The 14,450-nt window shown below is 43.4% G+C and overlaps 1 protein-coding gene across 1 annotated transcript; it reads left to right on the forward strand.

Annotated features, from left to right (window-relative positions):
• The first annotated feature begins 925 nt into the window (after positions 1–925).
• LOC121448824 (arylacetamide deacetylase-like 4) lies at positions 926–10,096 on the forward strand. Its single transcript, XM_041653051.1, has 4 exons — positions 926–1,090; positions 5,133–5,349; positions 7,691–7,754; positions 9,322–10,096. Exons 1-4 carry the CDS (start codon positions 926–928, stop codon positions 10,094–10,096), a joined length of 1,221 nt encoding a protein of 406 aa, XP_041508985.1.
• Positions 10,097–14,450: the final 4,354 nt, after the last annotated feature.

Here is a 14,450-nt window from a genome sequence, read left to right on the forward strand (position 1 = left end):
TACATGGGCAAATTCTTTCTGACTAAAATGCCCAGGCTCAGTTGCATGCCTTAGAGCTCACAACAAAGGCCATACAACAGTTGCCACGTCCTGCTTGTGACTCTGTCTCATACCTACAACTTTTGGAGATCTCACTCAATACACTCTCCAATCTCTCAGTTATTTAGGAGAATTACCATACTTTCTTTACTTTGAGAACCTAATAAAGTAGATGGTGTTTATCTTGCATGTCTTGGTTCATCCAGGTAGATGTGCTCAAGGTGAGGTTATTTTTTTTCTCTAAATTGGCTAATCCCCTGTGACATCAGCTATACCATAGATGTCAGTGTGTGAGACATAAAAACATAAGATGTGGCTAAGACAAGGAGTAATTATAAAGCTAATTTCTGAGAGCAAGTACATCAGATTATCAAGAAAAGAGAATAGTATATGGGTGACTTCCCGAAAGCCCCTCTGTTTTTTTCTCATCAAATGTCATGGGGCCATCTCTCAAATCTCTGGTTTTGCTCTTGAAAGAAGACCTGTAGGGCCCTTGATGTGACTTCTGCAAGTTTCTCCAATCTCCCACACATCTAGTAATGCATTGACACCATACTCCAGTGATGTCTTCCTCACCGGTGTCACCCCTCCCATCAGCTGGTGACTCTCCCCAAGTGGTATGACAAATGTCAACCTGCCCTAGAACAAGGTGCCAGGGCTCCACTTCTGCCAGGCAGGAACTTCTCCAGGTGGAAAGCTGACGTGATCCTTTGAGCATCACAGAAAGACATTTCCCAGAGTGTCATCACTGCTTACAGTGGGAGGGGGCAGCCCCTGGAGTCACTCTCTGTGTTATAAGGTACCTGGATCTGTGGAGGAGAGAGTTCTATAAGATCTTTCCAGGTGACGGGTCTTCCTTAGTGCATTCTGAAGGGACAAGACCACCATGATCTTGGCAATAATCCTCTTCATGGCTGCTTGCCTCCTGGTTCTGGGTGTCAGTATTCGGGTTCTTACAGAGGAGATCTTCACTGTCCATATTCCTGTTCCCATCACCCACCGAGTGAGATTTCACATTCTACACTATGTATTCCAGCTGACAATAACATTGGTAAGTTTTGTTTTCAACGACTGTGTTCTGCCTGGTGTAGACAAAATTCCAGCCTTGGGAAAAGATTTGGCAAAGATCCATATAATTTAAGAGCGCCTGATAATATACACTGGTCAGTGATGATGACAGACATTGTGATAAGGACTTTGTAAATACTGTGGCCCTATTACAGTGTCCATTAAACTCTCTCAGTTCATATACTACTAGCATGGGGACAGCTACTTTGGAAGAAATTCATGGAGGAGGTTTCTGATGAGGACTGTAGAGTCTGTGTGATAAAAATTGGGGGAGTAATTATGTGTAGTGGTCCTACCTTGGTAGAGTAGCATAAAGCTATCTGTTCATCACCAGTTGGGAAAAACAGGCCTACTGTTCTTTTGGTAGAAATAAGGTCTTCAGTTAGGGGTAGAAGGGTTGTGATGCCCTGGTCCCCATGGTTCTTGATATATTTTGCATGTTTGAAACCAGAAGTCTTAAACCACAGCACAAGATTTTAGTACCTTCTTGGTATAGGTTGTTCCCATTTAATTTTTAAAATGTTTTTATTATTTGATAATTTCATATAATGTATTTAGATCATATTCACCCTTTTTACCTCTCCTGCTACTTCTACCCTCTCTACTCCCTGCCCACACAACTTTGATTTTTTTTAATTAATTCATTTATTTTTATCAAGTCAAGTTTCTGTATTTTTGGGAGTTGAGCCTGCCCTGGAGTCTTGTCCACCATCAGGGGTCACATCATTTAATAAACAGGCTTTTCCTCACACAGATGCTATCGCATGTCAATAGCCCCTCAGCTAGTACTGGAGTTCTGTGTCCACCTTTCTCCCCTCTGTGCTGAAAGTTCAGTCTGGCTTGTGCTTGAGGAGGTCTTGTACAAACTGTGTGAGTTTGTATATGCTACAGTCTTGGTATGTCCAGAAGCCACTGTTTCTTTCAAGTTTTCTACTTCCTCTAGCTTTTATAATCTTTCTGTACACCTTTCTGTGAAGACCTCTGAGCCTGGGAGAGGAGTTTGATACAGATGTCCCATATAGAACTAAGAATTCCATAGTGTTTTAATTCTCTGCATTACTACTGTTATTATTTTAAAATTTTGGGAAGGGCAAAATAGTATTGTATTTTCCTTCTTAGACTCTGTTCTCGAGCTTTGAAAATTAAAAGAGAGATTAACTGGAGATAGATGGTTTTTGGTATTTATCACTTTATTTGAATATCTAATAAGTATAAACTAAAATGTGGTTAGATCTGAGGGTTTATATTTTATTTTGACACAGAATTATAAAGTCATAGAGAAATGAGAAAGGAAAGGTGCTTACTGAATACAAGATAAATAGAGTGACTAAAAACTGGGTTGGGCATCTGTGCCGTACCAAGCTTGGTGAAAAGTATAAGTTGGAGAAGGACCTGAAGATGAGTGTCAGGAGACAGACCAGTCCTTGTCATCCCACTCTGGGAAATGTCTCTTAGAACCTTCCATCCTCAGTGTATTACAGAAAAGAAGAGACAAAACTCCCTCTTCCTTACTTCCTAGCAAACAAAGAGGCTTATGCACGGAGCCAATGCTGTGCTGTGTTTATCCCTTGTGACACTCTCAGTCTCTGTGTGTGCCCAATGGGACTATGCACTGTGGCACACTGGGCCTCGAATCCAGCTGCCAATCAAGGCTTCCAGGACAGAGGTGAATGCCGAAGACAAACATCACTCATAGCTTCCCTTCTAGTAGCAAATGACGCACACTCATGATGAACATGCCCAACCTGCTCTCAGAACAGTGCCCTGAGTGGCTGACTCTGGTGAAGAAAAGGCAGGAGGAGACCATGAATTCTGCTAGGGAGAGGCAGAAGAAACCTGCCTTACTGAGAGGTGACACCTGAGCTAGCAGCTTAAAGGTGGTGAGGGAAGAGGCACATGGGTATCTTGTTAGCTAAGATATCCAGGGGCCTGGACTTTGGATGTTCAGTCTGGAGTTCAGTATAGTGGAACAGGAGAGGAGAGGAAGGAAAGAGGGTGACATTAGGGGGTGTGGTTGCAGACTGTATAAACTGTTAAAGGTGCCCTAAGATCATTGGTATTTCCCCAATAAGAAGAAAGGCCACGTGGCAAGTAAACTCACAAATGTCTAATCTTCCAGGTGGAATCCACCACCAGGACATGTGTTGGTGTCTGCCAATATGTTTAGGAGTAAAAAGTTGAACTCACTAACCCAGTCCCCATGTGAGTGTTTAAGTGGCCCACTTGTTGGTCCCCAGCTGCTCAGCAGCTCTGACCCAAAAAAAATCACACAGAAACTGTATTAATTAAACCACTGCTTGGCCCACTAGCTTCTTATAGGCTAACTCCTACATATTAATTTAACCCATTTCTATTCATCTGTATATTTGCCACGTGGCTATGGCTTACCAGCTGAAGTTTCCAGTGTCTGTCTCTAGTGGGGCTACATGGCTTCTCTCTTACTCTGCTTCCTTTCTCCCAGCATTCAGTTTAGTTTTGCCTGCCTAGCTCTGTTCCCCTATAGCTCTGCTATAGGCCCAAGGCAGTTCTTTTATTAACCAATGGCATTCACAGCATACAGAGGGGAATCCCACATCATGTCAGTCAGTACAGAAGTCATAGTCCAAAGTTGTCCTGTTGTGAGACATTTGTGGCTACCAGGTTCTAGTCTCACCTTTTCCTCCTCAAAAATCTAAAGCACCTGTGGTGGTTTGAAAGAAAATGACCCCTGAAGGGAATGACACTATTAGGAGGTAGGGCTTTGTTGGAGGAAGTGTGTCACTATTGGGGTGGGCTTTGAAGTCTCCTATGCTCAAGATACTGCCCAAGTGTCTGAGTCTACTTCCTGTTGCCTGCATATCAAGATGTAGCAGCTTTCTCCAGCGCTCTCTGCCTGAACACCACCATGCCACCCCATCATGCTGATAATGGACTAACCCTCTAACACTGTCAACTGCCACCTCAATTAAATGTTTTCCTTGATGAGGATTGCTACGGCCATGGTGTCTCTTTATAGCAATAGAAACCCTAACTACGACAGTGGCCTTGACTTTCAGGCTTACCAGTGGATTCTATCCCTGTCATTCACACTTAAAGAACACCACAGAGTTTCTGACAAGCACATAGTTGATGCTCAGACCATCATGGATAAGGGAATCACCATAAGCAAACTTCACCATTTGGTAATTTTCATAACCCATCCACTTTATACCACCCAGAAGTCCTAGAGTACATATGCATTAATCTTGCTTTGTGGATGAGAGAATTATGAGAATAGTTGTCACTGAGTCACCTAGTTTGGGACACATAGTTTGGAGAAGAAATTGAAGTAGGCATGGGCCTCACAGCTGCAAAGGATGTACCGAGAAACTTCAAGTTTCTGTGATAGTCTTTGGGCCAGCACTCAACTTTACTGTGTACTGTGTGTGACAGAGGCTATCATATGAGTCATAAAATGACCATGGGACTGGAAATAGTGGCTCTCCTCATATTTTTTGTTTGGATCTTTGTGTTTGTTTTTGATCAATCAAAACAAAACATAAACACTATACATAGCTACAGCTCTGGCTGTCCTGGGATTCACTATGTAGACCAGGCTGGCCTCCAACACATAGAGACCTGCTTGCCTCAGCCTTTTAAATGCTGTGATTAAAGGCATGCACCACCACACTCAGTCTCGTGATGTATTTTTAAGGAATAGGAAAATCAATGTGAAGAGGCACCGATGTACTTAGGAGGTGAAGTGCCAGGTGAGAGAAATGAGCTTGGAGCTAGCATAGGATCAAAACTGTGGGACCACTGTTGCAAAGGCCACTGGGAAATCCTGACGACAAGGAGGAGTAGTTTCTCTCCTAGTTTGTGTCCCTCATTTCCTAGACCTTCACAACTAGGCACTGATTTACTTACGGGAAACAATTCCATCCAATTAGAAGCTTTGGCCAAGTCCTGAGTTGACCCATACAGTACCTTGGGCCACAGCAGTAGAGAGGAAGGAATGGATGACTGTGGAAGGCAGCCAACTGTCTTTCCCTTCTATCTCTCTGCAGGGGAATTTACTGGAAAAGATGAAAATTTGCTCCATGCCCCACTTTTTCTGCTTCATCCAAGACCTGGTGGTGCCAAAGAATAACTATGGTGTGTTGGTAAAGAACCTGCATTTTGGAACAATCCCTGTGAGGCTATTCCAGCCCAAGACTGCCTCCTCTGGCCTCCGACGAGGCATCATCTTCTACCACGGAGGAGGTTGTGTGTTTGGCGGCCTGGGTAAGGAAGTGTCTCTGAGGTATAGGGAAGGAGGGGGGTTCTCACAACTGACATAACTACAACCACATTCCATTGGGAATTCTTGGGAGGGATACAAAGAAGGCAGCGGCAGAAATCCTTCTGAGGAGGCCAGACAGAGCCCAAGGGTTATGCCAGTCAATAAGGTTGTGATTTCCATGGAAACGCCTTCTATAATAAGCCTTAGTCCAGGAGGGGACACAGTGTCACTAGCAGCCAAGTTTTTGGTGTAATTCCTCCCTTCCATTCCTTCGCAAAGTGCTGCTGTGCTGAGCTGTGCTGAGCTGTGCTGAGCTGTGCTGAGCTGTGCTGCTGTGCTGAGCTGTGCTGTGCTGAGCTGTGCTGCTGTGCTGAGCTGTGCTGCTGTGCTGAGCTCATCCCTCCTGGTCTTCTGGCATGCTGTTTTGTTCTCAAAACATGTCCCCCATGGCTGGCTTGGAATGGGTGAATACCCTTTTGATCTTGAATCTTTTCACAAATGGCCTTTCTCAAGTGGCCTCCCCCAATATCTACCTACAGAATTTTTCTGCCATTCTGAGGTTAAACGCCTATCCTCCAGCTCCACCCATGACATCTTACTTGTTAAATGTCTTTATGGAATTTGTTACCACATCAGCTTTCTTTGGTTCCCCAGTCCCTGTGTTCCTTTATTTCCTGTCTTTCTGCCCCTAGAAAGAATGGGAATGCTTAGAGAGAGAGACCTGTGTGGTCTGTGTTGCTGGATCCCTAGTGCTTGGCCTTATTGTTTGTAATTTTTGACTGACTTATAAACACATGGATATAATTATCTATTGATGGTTGAGTGCAAGGGTAAATTTGCAAAGGAACAAATGGTTGAATGAGTGAGAAGCATGGACATAGGTAGACAAGGACAGATGGATGGCCCTCTCCGTTAGTAGAACAGGATGAGATGGGGAATACTTGCTGCCACCTAGTGGCAGAAATATCTGTGGCTCTTCTACACCTGAAAGTGTTGAATATGATGCCCCCAAATTAACTACGATTAGAACCCCGTGGGGTCCCATCCCTGTCCAGCAGCAGTTTTCAGTCTCAGAAACCCTTGGAAGCATCTCCTAGATTGTCAGGCTCTTCAGTGGTGTAAAACACCCATAGAGATGCTCCTTATATGAGAAGCTGAAGTCCTGCCGTTCCTTTGGTTCAGTGTCCGCAGGGATGTGTCCCTATCTCAACCCTGCCCTGTGTACTCCAAGCAGAGTGAGTGACAGGTACAAAACTCTAAAACTGGAGCAACTAGGGGCCCTTAGTTGGAGGAAGGATGTGAGTGAGACAGCGTAGAGAAGCTGGACCGGTGAAAGGGTCCAGATCATGACTAAAAGGGACTCTAGACTGGCTGTCCATTAATGTCACACCCGCTCCCAGTCCCTTCCTACAAGTCAGTTCAGTCCCTGTCAAAGGCAGTCCCAGACATCTGTACTCAAGGGAGCCTGGATGATGCAAATATATAGCAAGGCGGAAGCACAATTGTTCTGAGCTTTAACGCAGGAGCTGGCCTCCTGCCTCAGCTGACACTCCTCGACGCATTGGCCTCAGCACCTGGTTTCAGTTCTGACCAGATCACTGAAAGACCTTGTTTCCACCTAGCGATTGCCCATCATCACTACATTACTTGGTGAAATGTACAAAATCCTAGTTCTTGCTTCCTACTTCAGAGTTGCTGGTCCAGTGGGTCCTGAGCAGAACACGTGTACACAGGCCATCCAGTACCTCTGCATGCCTGCAGCCAGGGCTGGACAGGGCTGAGTTTAGAACACCTCTCGGGTTCTAGGCCTGGAGCTGGACCTGAATGTGCAACCCAGTAATCTTAGAGGCTCCCCCTTCTGGAAGTTCAGATATACTCCCCATAACTGAACTGTTCCGTCCAGCCTTTGTATATTTCCTATTCAATATGAAACATACAAAATTGTTACAAGGCCACTTTTGTCTACAGAGTGAGTTCCAGGATATCTAAGACTACACAGAGAAACCCTGTTTCACAAGAACAAAAAGAAAATTTATTAAACTCATTCTAAACTCCACAATCTTAGCTTTGTCCATTTCAGACTCCCCAAGCGTTTTAGTCCTCGGTTTCCTCAGTATAAAGCTCAATGATACAGAATATGAGCCCCCAAATCCCCTGGAGCCCTGAGAATGATAACTGGCTTTCCCTGGAAGATCTGGCTACAGTCACTTCAGAGGTGACAAGAATCAGAAGACAGGAAGGATGTCATCTCCTGACTCATACCAGAAGCTTCTGTCTCAGGGCTGTGGTAGAAAGTTCTAGATCCTCCTCATGGACTGCATTGGACCTGCTCTTGTCTTACAGATTGTTACCACAACACATGCAGCTACCTGGCCCGGGAGACGGATTCGGTGTTGCTGTCAGTGGGGTGAGTAACTTACAATAGACACTGACTTCAGCAGGTACCAACGAGCCCTGATAGGGTGAGTACGAGATTAGATGGCCTTGCTCTGCTCTGGACCAGTCTGTGGCCATTTAGTAAAGGAGATAGAAAGGTGCACTGTGATGTGAAGGAATCTAGGTAGTGAAAAGTTAAATAAAACAAAACAACGGTTCAAAGACCACTGGTAGCTCAAGTTCCAGGGGAATCCAATGCCCTCTTCTGGTTCCTGTGGGCATTGCACCATGTGCACAAACCCACACAAAGACTCATACACATAATTACAAACTAAATGAAAAATAGTTTTAAAAAAAAATTTACCACCGCAAAAGGCAACTTAAAGAAGAGAGAATTTATTTCAGTCTATTGGGAATGATTCCAGGAGGGTAAGAGTCCATCATGACTAGGAGGCATGGCAGCGTGTGGCAGGCAAGGCCGTAGGAGTAGCAAGCCCAGAGCTCACATGCTCAACAGCAAGCACAGGAAGTGGGACAAGGCTATAAACACCCAAAAATGGCATACACAAGGAGACCATCCCTCTTCTCTTCTCTCTTGCTGCCCTTCACTCTCTTCTCTCCCCTGGTATGTCCGCTGAACCACCTTCATCTTGACTTTAACTTTCGCCTCCCCATGTTTCCAGACAGGCAATAAGGCATGTCATTGCCCTGTACTTTTCATGACTTGTTTTCCCACTTTCAACTTGCATAATTCTCTGTGGGATTTGTTGGTCTATATGTATTTGAATGGAGAATCTCTGCCAATCTGTCACTGGGCAGGTTATTCAAAGTCAAATCAAAAACAATGAGGAAAGCCCCAGGCTAGTTTCCTTCCCGTCACTGTGAAAATACACCCTGACCAAAGCAGGAGAAAGGTTCATTTTAGCTTGCAACTCTGGGTCACAGATTGTCATTAAGGAATGTCAAGGCAGGGACTTGAAGGCAGCCTGCTTACTAGTCCACAAAGTTCCTCTGACCAAGGAACTTACTTCACGGCCAAGTACAACAGGAAACACGGAGAATGTTTCTTGCTTGTTGGCTTGGAGGCTCATGTTTAACAGCCTAGGGTTACCTGCCCAGGGAATGGTGCTGTCCACAGTGGTATTGGCCATCCTGTACCAATTAACAATCAAGACAATCATCCCACACAGACACACCCACAACCAGACTTATTTATTTATTTATTTTTGTTTTGCTTTGTTTTTGAGACAGGGTTTCTCTGTGTAACAGCCCTGGCTGCTCTGGGACTTGTTTTGCAAACCAAGCTGACCTTGAACTCACAGAGATTTGCCTGCCTTTGCCTTTGAGTGTGGTTCAGGCCACAGGTCAATTTGATCTAGGAAGTTCCTTAATTGAGGTTCACCTCTCAAATAATTATAGGCTCCATCTGATGACAGTTGAAGCTAATCAGGGCATCATCTTTATTTGTTTGGGTTACTCTTAAGGTTCAGTCAGGCTCTGTCTCTTCTGGGCATAGAGAGTGCTATTTGAATAGCCCCCACTAAACCCTGTAATTGTTAGCATTCTGTATGCTTGTTTGTTTGTTTTTTCCTCCTTAGGTACCGCAAGCTTCCTGACCACCATCACCCTTCTGCTTTCCAGGATTGCCTGAATGCCACCATCCACTTCTTGAAAGACCTGAAAACCTATGGGGTAGACCCTGCTCGGTTGGTGGTTAGTGGAGAGAGCATAGGAGCTGCGGCGGTAGCCATTATCACCCAGGTGTTATTGGGCAGGCAAGATCTCCCTCGGTTTCGGGCTCAGGTTCTGATTTATCCAATCACCCAGGTTGTCAATTTTCAGTTACCATCTTACCAGCAGAATCAAAACGCCCCATTCCTACCTAGAAAATTTTTGATGACTTGTGCGTGTAAGTATTTGGCCATTGACCTCTCCTGGATGGATGCTATGTTGAAAGGTATAAATATACCCCCAGACTACTGGAAGAAGTATAAGAAATGGCTCGGCTCTGACAACATCCCCCAAAGATTCAAGAGCCAAGACCTACAACCCGAGTTTCCTGGACCTTTTAATGAGACTGCCTATTTGGAAACGACACACATTTTTGATTTGGAAGCTTCACCTCTCCTAGCAGATGACAAGACCATTGCTCAGCTTCCCGAAGCATTCCTGGTGAGCTGTGAGTATGATGTTCTCCGTGATGACTGCTTGCTCTACAAGAAGCGCTTGGAGGACCAGGGGGTCCCTGTGACCTGGTGCCATGTAGAAGATGGCTTTCACGGATGCATACTTTTATTTGATAAGGGCATTTTCTCTTTTCCTTGTTCACACGAGGTTATGAATTCTACAGTCAGTTACATAAAGGGCATATGAGGTCTTGAGGGTGAAGTCAGTAGTTAAACAATTGCTTAGCATGCACAATTAAAACTTCAGCACTGCAAACAAACAACCCTAAAGAAACAAGTAAACAAGCAGAATGAAAAACAAAAACAAAACCCATAGAGGAAAATAGAGAAAAAGAAGTATATGACAGCACACATAAGTAGGATAAGTCAAGGATGACCTCTGACATCAGCAAAGGATTCGATGATTCGCTGCTGGTCAGATCCCCTTGAGTTGGTTCATCTTATTGTCTCCTCAACTGGTTTCAAAGCCAGATTAGTAATTCAAAGACAATTATATCACAAGGACTCTGTCTTATAGAGCAGTTTAGTCTCTGATAGATTCAAAAGTTGAGGGTGGTTGAACTGTAGAAAAGGAAAGGATGCTGAAGAGGAGAAGTGAGTCACTTCTTTATGGTTATAACTCAATTAGAAAAGGAAAGGATGCTGAAGAGGAGAAGTGAGTCACTTCTTTATGGTTATAACTCAATTGGCTTCTACCTTTGACAATGAATACCTGGTCACTTTTGCTGCCATGGCCAAATATCTGACAAGAAGCAACTTAAGGAAGGAAAAGTTTATTTTGTTCATGTTTTTATAGAGGAGTCCACCATGAAAGCCATGGCAACAGAAGCATGAAGTGGTTGGTCATATTGCATTAGAAGCCAGAAAGCAGAGAGCAGATAGGGAAGGAGCTGGGCCACAAGACTTCAAGTCCTGACCCAATGGCTTGCTTCCTTCAGTAAGACTCCAGCCCCTAAAAGTTCCCCAACCATCTAAGGCAGTACCACCAGCTAGGAATTAAATATCCGAATGAGCTGAAGGAGGGCATTTCACATTCATGACTTCTGTGTGTTCTTGGGGAATCCTGTAATATAAAACTAATTGATTTCACCTTTGAAAGTTCCCATTAGTCTTTTGTTCAAAAGCCAAAAGTCTCTTTTGATATCAAGACAATTACATAATTTTGAATCTCTGTAAAGAAAAGGAAAAAGAGAAAAAAAACAAACAAAACAACCAACAACAAAGCAACCTATGCTTCCACTAAACAACAGAACAAACATTTCTGTTCTAAAAGTATAAACAAGAAGAAAACAAGTTAAGTAAAGACCAAAATTCAGCAGAGAAAATATCCAATCCTATATCTCGATGCCTGTCATTTTGGCTTTGTGTAACCTTACCTTTCTATGCTGGTAAGCTTTAATTTGCAATGTGACACAATCTAGAATCACCTGGGAAGAGTCTCAGGAAGGGATTGTCTACATTGTCTACATTGGGTTGGACTATGGTCATGTCTGGGGAAGGGAACATCTCAAGTTTATTGATGTGGGTAAACCTAACCCACCATAGGAGCCACCATTCCCTAGACAAGGGCTCACACTGTATGAAAGTGGAGAACTCAGTCTGAGCACAAGCAAGCAAGTGAGCACACTTGCATTCATTTCTGTTCTTTACTGTGACTGTGATGTGACCAACTGTTTGAAGTTCCTGCCTTGGCTTTCCCAGAATGATAAACTGTAACTTGGAATTGTAAGCTGAAATAAACCTCTCCTCCCCTAAATTGTTTTTTTTTTTGGTCAGGATATTTTTATATAGCAAAAGAAATGAAACTAGGGCAGAAATTGATACTTCAAAGTGGGATCATTGATGTAATAAACCTGACCATGTGATTTTGGGCACCTGAAACTATTTTGTCAAAAAAAAAAAAAGCAGGTGAACATGTTAGGGAGTTGCTGGAAATTCCATTGACTGACAGAAGTAGAGCTTCTAGTGGACCTTTCTAGTGGGGACTTAGAAGAAAATGTTCGGAGTAGCAGAGATAGTGAAGACCCAGATCATGAATGAGGACTGCATTGGAATGAAGATAAGGGCTGTTACTGTGGCATTTTGACCAAGAATATGGGACTCTGGCTTCTTCTTTCTTATGAGAGCCAGAGAGCCCAATTCAAGCTGAATTAGGAGATGATGAACTAGTCTGTTTGACAGGAGAAATTGCAGACCAGGAGAGCATTCAGGCTGATGCTGAGAGAGGAACTGTAACTGATGCAGAGGTACCCACCCTTGAAATGCTGAACTGGGACAATAAAAGGCACATCCTAAGGGCAAGACTTCACCCATCGGAGGCACCATCTTGTGGTGCTCCTAGTTAATTACAATAGGGAAAGACTAAAGGTAGCAGGTCGCCTATCTTTGAAAGTAAATGCCCAGGAAAATGTGTTCTTGGGGTTCATACACAGAAGTGGTGGTACAAGGGGGCTGGGCTACATCTCAAACTGCCATAAATGTCATCCCTAGGTAGCTGGATTTGAAGGCATGAAAGATACAATATTGGAGAGCATTGTGGAGATCAGCTGAGGCTTAGTATAGTGTGACAGGATCAGAACCCCTGTCAAGAGGCTCTGAGGGGCCACTGGATTAAGCTGTAAAGATGAAGCCTCAATTGCAATTGAGGCCCCATGATATTGGAGACGCCAGGACTGTGAGATGCCCACCAACCATAGCTGCAATTGTGGACTGGAGCTGCACTAAGCCTAAGGGAGAAGCAGTATATGGTATAGGAGGCAGAGTAAAAAAAGTGGAGCTACTGACGCCCTTTGGAATCAAAATTACATTATGAGCCCCAAAAGCTGGATATTAGAGCTATATGATTTTATATTATTTCTGCTGGAGTTTAGTTTTGCTGTTTTTGCTATAACCTGTTCTGCCTTTTTGGAGTAGAAATGTTACTGAGCTATTGCATGATATAAGAATATAAATTGTTTTTTTTTTTTGGATTCTAATTTTATAGGAGCTCACAATTAAGATACTTTGGACTATATTATATATAATGAAAAAAGGCCTTGAGGACAGTGAGTAAAAGTAATGTGTTTGTGTATCGCGTTGTCAAGGAGTGGTAAAGTATGGTAGTTAGCTATAGTTATCAACTTGACCTAATCTAGAATCACCCAGGAGGTCAGAGATTGCCTACATTGGGCTAACCTGTGAGAATGTCTATGGGTGATTATCCTAAATTAACTGTGGGAAGTCTCAGCCTACTGTGGACAACAACATTCCTTAGGTAGGGAGTCTTGAAATTGAGCTGTATACATGTAAACAAGCAAGTACATACTTATTAAACTTCTCCCTGGTCTTTACTATGGATGTGATGTTACTGTTTGAAGTTCATGACTTCCCAAAATCATGAACGGCAATCTTGAATTCTAGCTGAAATAAATGAAATTTTACTTTAAGTTTTTTTTTTCCCCATTGGGATATTTCATCCCAGCAACCAAAATGAAAGTAGAACAGTTTACCTCTGTTGCCTACAACTCTTGGGCTAGCATCACTCCACATCTGCATCTTTTCTTGGCAGATACTTCATGAACTGGCACCACCAACATCCTGAAGTCTTCTTCAATAGACTAAGAGTCAATGGAGTATTGTTGTCATCACAGTTCACTTCATTTTGAGATGGTTGTCTAATTAACCTCAGATTCCATTATTCTTTTTTCCTTGAAGTTTCTAACCATCCAGTCAGACCATTAGAAACTCTACTATAGACCTGTACCACCTCATTCTGACCCTTGTCCGCTACACATGAAATGGAAAATTTAATGTCCCACTGAGATTCTGACCATCAACAATTCTTCAGGGTCCAGATCTGGGTTGTAAGAATCTTCCCAGGGATGAAGTGGGGAGAAGGGATCAGTGCTGGGCACCATCACCTTTCCTTCTTCTCCAACAGTCACTTCATGATGGGAAACTTGGGCTCTGCAAAATTCTGGGGTTCATAGTTCAGGGTGTTAGCCATTCAGTCCTCATGAGCTCCTATCAGATACTGCTATCTTGCTCTTCGGCTTGCTAGGCTCCAAAACATACAGAAAAGCATTCATAAATGCACTTTCTTTATAAATTATATATTTTAGTCTATATGGCAAGACAAAAAAGGAAGGGAGGAAGAAAGAAGGGAAGGAAGAAGAAAAGAAAGATGAGAAAACCCTCACACATGCTGAGGTGCTCAGTTTCTGCCAAAATCAGTGGCTATCTCCAAGTCAATTTTCAAAGGGAGAGTATTTACTCTGTGGAGTCTCCAGGTCATTTACTCTTAAACTCTGGGGTCTGCCTTGTAATTCTTTGGGTGTCTCTGCATCTGCTAGATCATAAGTGGGACAGGAGCTTCCACGATAGCTCAGATGACCCTCAGCGCTTTCTCTTGCTTTAACATGGTAGCTTTTTATCCAACCCTGGAGTTGGGTTCAAATACCTGGAATGTAAGGATTCATACTCAAGATCTGTGAAATCCATGTTCGAAAATTCTCCTCCTCATGAAAATTTAATTGAAATCTCAAAATTAACACTTGCGAGGC

The sequence above is a fragment of the Microtus oregoni genome, unplaced genomic scaffold, assembly GCF_018167655.1.
Source record: "Microtus oregoni isolate MIOR12 unplaced genomic scaffold, Mior012 000005F_ref0000423, whole genome shotgun sequence".
In the NCBI taxonomy this organism is placed as follows: domain Eukaryota; kingdom Metazoa; phylum Chordata; class Mammalia; order Rodentia; family Cricetidae; genus Microtus; species Microtus oregoni.